The sequence below is a fragment of the Oncorhynchus gorbuscha genome, unplaced genomic scaffold, assembly GCF_021184085.1.
Source record: "Oncorhynchus gorbuscha isolate QuinsamMale2020 ecotype Even-year unplaced genomic scaffold, OgorEven_v1.0 Un_scaffold_4582, whole genome shotgun sequence".
Taxonomy (NCBI): domain Eukaryota; kingdom Metazoa; phylum Chordata; class Actinopteri; order Salmoniformes; family Salmonidae; genus Oncorhynchus; species Oncorhynchus gorbuscha.
The window spans coordinates 7,501-12,640 of NW_025748568.1; the positions used below are offsets into that span (position 1 = coordinate 7,501).

Here is a 5,140-nt window from a genome sequence, read left to right on the forward strand (position 1 = left end):
TTCTGAGATGCTGGAATCACCATGTGTGGCATCAACAATCATACCACGGTCAAAGTTGCTTAGGTTAAGCATCTTGCCCGTTCTAATGTTTGGTCGAACAACATCTAAAGCTCTCTCTATACTCTATATATTGAGTTGCAGGCAGCCACATGATTCGCTGTTCAAATGTAACCATCCTTGATGAGCTAAATCAGGTCTGTAGAGCTGATGACGTGACCTATGTCATTGTGTGGGATAATGTCAGATGCCCAAATGGTGCAAGCATGGTTTCAGGCCCAACCACAATTTACCACCCTGTACTTACCCCCATACTCTCCTTTCCTTAACCCGATTGAGGAATTTTTCTCCACATGGAGGTGGAAGGTATATGATAGGCGCCCTCACGAACAAGCCACCCTTCTCCGGGCCATGGATGACGCATGCAATGACATCACGGCAGACCAGTGTCAGGCCTGGAGTCGCCCGAAGATTCTTCCCAAGATGTTTGGCTAATGAAAACATCCATGGTGATGTGGATGAGAACCTGTGGCCAAATCCACAAGAAAGGGTTGATGGAGATATAGAAGTACAGTAATCAATCTTTTGTTTGGCTTTTTACAGTAAGCCAGGTGAGGAACACTGCAGTGATGTTTTACAGTAAGCCAGCTGAGGAACACTGCAGTGATGTTTTACAGTAAGCCAGGTGAGGAACACTGCAGTGCTGTTTTACAGTAAGCCAGGTGAGGAACACTGCAGTGCTGTTTTACAGTAAGCCAGGTGAGGAACACTGCAGTGCTGTTTTACAGTAAGCTAGGTGAGGAACACTGCAGTGCTGTTTTACAGTAAGCCAGGTGAGGAACACTGCAGTGATGTTTTACAGTAAGCCAGGTGAGGAACACTGCAGTGATGTTTTACAGTAAGCCAGGTGAGGAACATGGCAGTGATGTTTTACAGTAAGCCAGGTGAGGAACACTGCAGTGATGTTTTACAGTAAGCCAGGTGAGGAATACTGCAGTGATGTTTTACAGTAAGCCAGGTGAGGAACACTGCAGTGATGTTTTACAGTAAGCCCGGTGAGGAACACTGCAGCTCAGTTGGTAGAGCATGGCGCTTGTAACGCCAGGGTAGTGGGTTCGATTCCCGAGACCACCCATACGTAGAATGTATGCACACATGATTGTAAGTCGCTTTGGATAAAAGCGTCTGCTAAATGGCATATATTATTATTATTATATTATGTTTTACACTAAGCCAGGTGAGGAACACTGCAGTGATGTTTTACACTAAGCCAGGTGAGTATCACTGCAGTGATGTTTTACAGTAAGCCGGGTGAGGATCACTGCAGTGATGTTTTACAGTAAGCCGGGTGAGGAACACTGCAGTGATGTTTTACAGTAAGCCAGGAGAGGAACACTGCAGTGATGTTTTACAGTAGGTCAGGTGAGGAACACTGCAGTGATGTTTTACAGTAAGCCAGGTGAGGAACACTGCAGTGATGTTTTACAGTAAGCCAGGTGAGGAACACTGCAGTGATGTTTTACAGTAAGCCAGGTGAGGAACAGTGCAGTGATGTTTTACAGTAAGCCAGGTGAGGAACACCGCAGTGATGTTTTACAGTAAGCCAAGTGAGGAACACTGAAGTGATGTTTTACAGTAAGCCAGGTGAGGAACACTGAAGTGATGTTTTACAGTAAGCCAGGTGAGGAACACTGCAGTGATGTTTTACAGTAAGCCAGGTGAGGAACACTGCAGTGATGTTTTACAGTAAGCCAGGTGAGGAACACTGCAGTGATGTTTTACAGTAAGCCAGGTGAAGAACACTGCAGTGATGTTTTACAGTAAGCCAGGTGAGGAACACTGCAGTGATGTTTTACAGTAAGCCAGGTGAGGAACACTGCAGTGATGTTTTACAGTAAGCCAGGTGAGGAACATGGCAGTGATGTTTTACAGTAAGCCAGGTGAGGAACACGGCAGTGATGTTTTACAGTAAGCCAGGTGAGGAACACTGCAGTGATGTTTTACAGTAAGCCAGGTGAGGAACATGGCAGTGATGTTTTACAGTAAGCCAGGTGAGGAACACGGCAGTGATGTTTTACAGTAAGCCAGGTGAGGAACACTGCAGTGATGTTTTACAGTAAGCCAGGTGAGGAACATGGCAGTGATGTTTTACAGTAAGCCAGGTGAGGAACACAGCAGTGATGTTTTACAGTAAGCCAGGTGAGGAACACTGCAGTGATGTTTTACAGTAAGCCAGGTGAGGAACATGGCAGTGATGTTTTACAGTAAGCCAGGTGAGGAACATGGCAGTGATGTTTTACAGTAAGCCAGGTGAGGAACACTGCAGTGATGTTTTCAGTAAGCCCGGTGAGGAACACTGCAGTGATGTTTTACAGTAAGCCAGGTGAGGAACACTGCAGTGATGTTTTACAGTAAGCCAGGTGAGGAACATGGCAGTGATGTTTTACAGTAAGCCAGGTGAGGAACACGGCAGTGATGTTTTACAGTAAGCCAGGTGAGGAACACTGCAGTGATGTTTTACAGTAAGCCCGGTGAGGAACACTGCAGTGATGTTTTACAGTAAGCCAGGAGAGGAACACTGCAGTGATGTTTTACATTAAGTCAGGTGAGGAACAGTGCAGTGATGTTTTACAGTAAGCCAGGTGAGGAACACTGCAGTGATGTTTTACAGTAAGCCGGGTGAGGAACACTGCAGTGATGTTTTACAGTAAGCCCGGTGAGGAACACCGCAGTTGACCTTTAACTGTTTTTTTATAGCTAATTATTTTTGCTTTGATTCAAAGAAACCTATGTTGTGATTTTATTGTATTTCATCAATACATTTCTTTTTTTTTTCAATGATTCCACTGTGTCTGTAGTATTCTCTCTACTAGTCCTTTTACAGTGATGTATTTACGTGTAGTAGCATAATGAAACACGTATCACATATTTTCTACTACAATATTTAATGATTGTACGAACAACGACACAGTGAAACTATTGGTATCTTGTGTGTGGGTGATCTAAATGAATGTTCCTATGGTATTTCATGATAAATGGGTTATTTGAATCAATGATTCTGCAAGTGCAAGGTTTCTTTAAAGATATGAATGCACCATGCAATGTTTAAACATTGGACAGCCTGTGTTACAAGTGATGACCGTTTTGAGTTTTGTCTAGAGGTTTGAAAAATGAACACACGGTTCTGAAATTAGTGCCAAAGTGATTGTTAAAAACTGTAAATACAAAATACAAATATCTGACCAATCAGCCTGTTACCAACCCTTAGTAAACTTTTGGAGAAAAAAATGTGTTTGACCAGATACAATGGTATTTTACAGTAAACAAAAAGACAACAAACTTTCAGCACGCTTTTAGGGAAGGACCCTCAACAAGCACAGCACTTACACAAATGACTGATGATTGGCTGAGATAAAATTGTTGATAAAAAAAGATTGTGGGAGCTGTTTTGTTAGACTTCAGTGCAGATTTTGACATTATCGATCATAGTCTGCTTCTGGAAAAACGTATATGTTATGGCTTTACACCCCCTGCTATATTGTGGATAAAGAGTTACTTGTCTAACAGAACACAGAGGGGTGTTCTTTAATGGAAGCCTCTCAAACAAAATCCAGGTAGAATCAGGAATTCCCCAGGACCCAGTAAATAGTAGCTGCCTTGGCAGCAGCTAATGAGGATCCATAATAAATATAAATACCAATACTGAGGTCAACCACAGGAGGTTCAAACCCACCATTATAACCATGTATTTTCTGTTTCTTCTGCTTCTACTTCCTCCTGCTCATCATCTTCTCAGTTCTCCAGTTTGGTTTCACCACGATCTTTGTGGCTGCATTCCCATTGGCTCCTCTACTGGCTCTGCTCAACAACATCATCGAGATACGACTGGACGCCTACAAGTTTGTCACCCAGTGGAGGAGACCCATGCCTGCCAGAGCCACAGACATTGGTCAGTAATACAGACACAGACATTGGTCAGTAATACAGACACAGACATTGGTCAGTAATACAGACACAGACATTGGTCAGTAATACAGACACAGACATTGGTCAGTAATACAGACACAGACATTGGTCAGTAATACAGACACAGACATTGGTCAGTAATACAGACACAGACATTGGTCAGTAATACAGACACAGACATTGGTCAGTAATACAGACACAGACATTGGTCAGTAATACAGACACAGACATTGGTCAGTAATACAGACACAGACATTGGTCAGTAATACAGACACAGACATTGGTCAGTAATACAGACACAGACATTGGTCAGAAATACAGCCACAGACATTGGTCAGAAATACAGCCACAGATACAGGTCAGAAATACAGCCACAGATACAGGTCAGTAATACAGCCACAGATACAGGTCAGTAATACAGACACAGATACAGGTCAGTAATACAGACACAGATACAGGTCAGTAATACAGACACAGATACAGGTCAGTAATACAGACACAGATACAGGTCAGTTATTTCTTCCATATGTTAAGTTTATTACACAATGCTAATCAGATGGGGAAACTGTCCTGAGGTGGAATTGGAGGCAGGGATTTTACCAAGATCGTGTGAGATCGACGGAGATATAAAGTATCTGTTGTTAGTTGAGAATTGAACACTTCCTCCCCCATGGTAGCTTTTAGATTACTGGTAAGGATAGCGAGAGAGAGTAGAAGTATATTGAGAGTAAAAGCATTTCGCGTAATGCGCTCCTGTGTTTCCTTCAGGTATCTGGTACGGTATCCTGGAGGGGATCGGCGTGCTGGCTGTCATCACCAACGCCTTCGTCATCGCCATCACCTCCGACTACATCCCCCGCTTTGTCTACGCGTTCAGATACGGACCCTGTGTGGACAAGGAGTACCACCACGAGAAGTAGGTCCAATTTCTCCACAGTCAGAGTATACCTTGTGTTGTCTGTTCGTTAAAGAATGCCCTGACCATTCTACAGGGATACTTTGTGTTGCAATATTAGTTGGTTGATGTGGCTCCGTTGGTAAAAGTCCAGTGCTTTTTTTTATTAGAGCGAATTGGTAACAGGAAATACATTTATTTTCATTACAGAATGAAAAAGAGATTTTTTTGTGTTGATACATGTAACTTAATGTAAAATCGACATATCACAAAAGGCCGAGC

General features: G+C 43.0%; 1 protein-coding gene across 1 annotated transcript in view; it reads left to right on the plus strand.

The window, feature by feature from the left end:
• Window positions 1-4,879, plus strand: part of LOC124028648 (anoctamin-3-like) — a gene marked incomplete at its 3' end in the record, with an annotated part of 11,869 nt that extends 6,990 nt beyond the window's left edge. Inside the window, exons 3-4 of the mRNA XM_046340656.1 lie at window positions 3,794-3,946; window positions 4,732-4,879. Of these exons, the coding sequence (XP_046196612.1) occupies window positions 3,794-3,946; window positions 4,732-4,879 (301 nt within the window). The remainder of the gene's footprint in view (window positions 1-3,793; window positions 3,947-4,731) is intronic.
• Window positions 4,880-5,140: the final 261 nt, after the last annotated feature.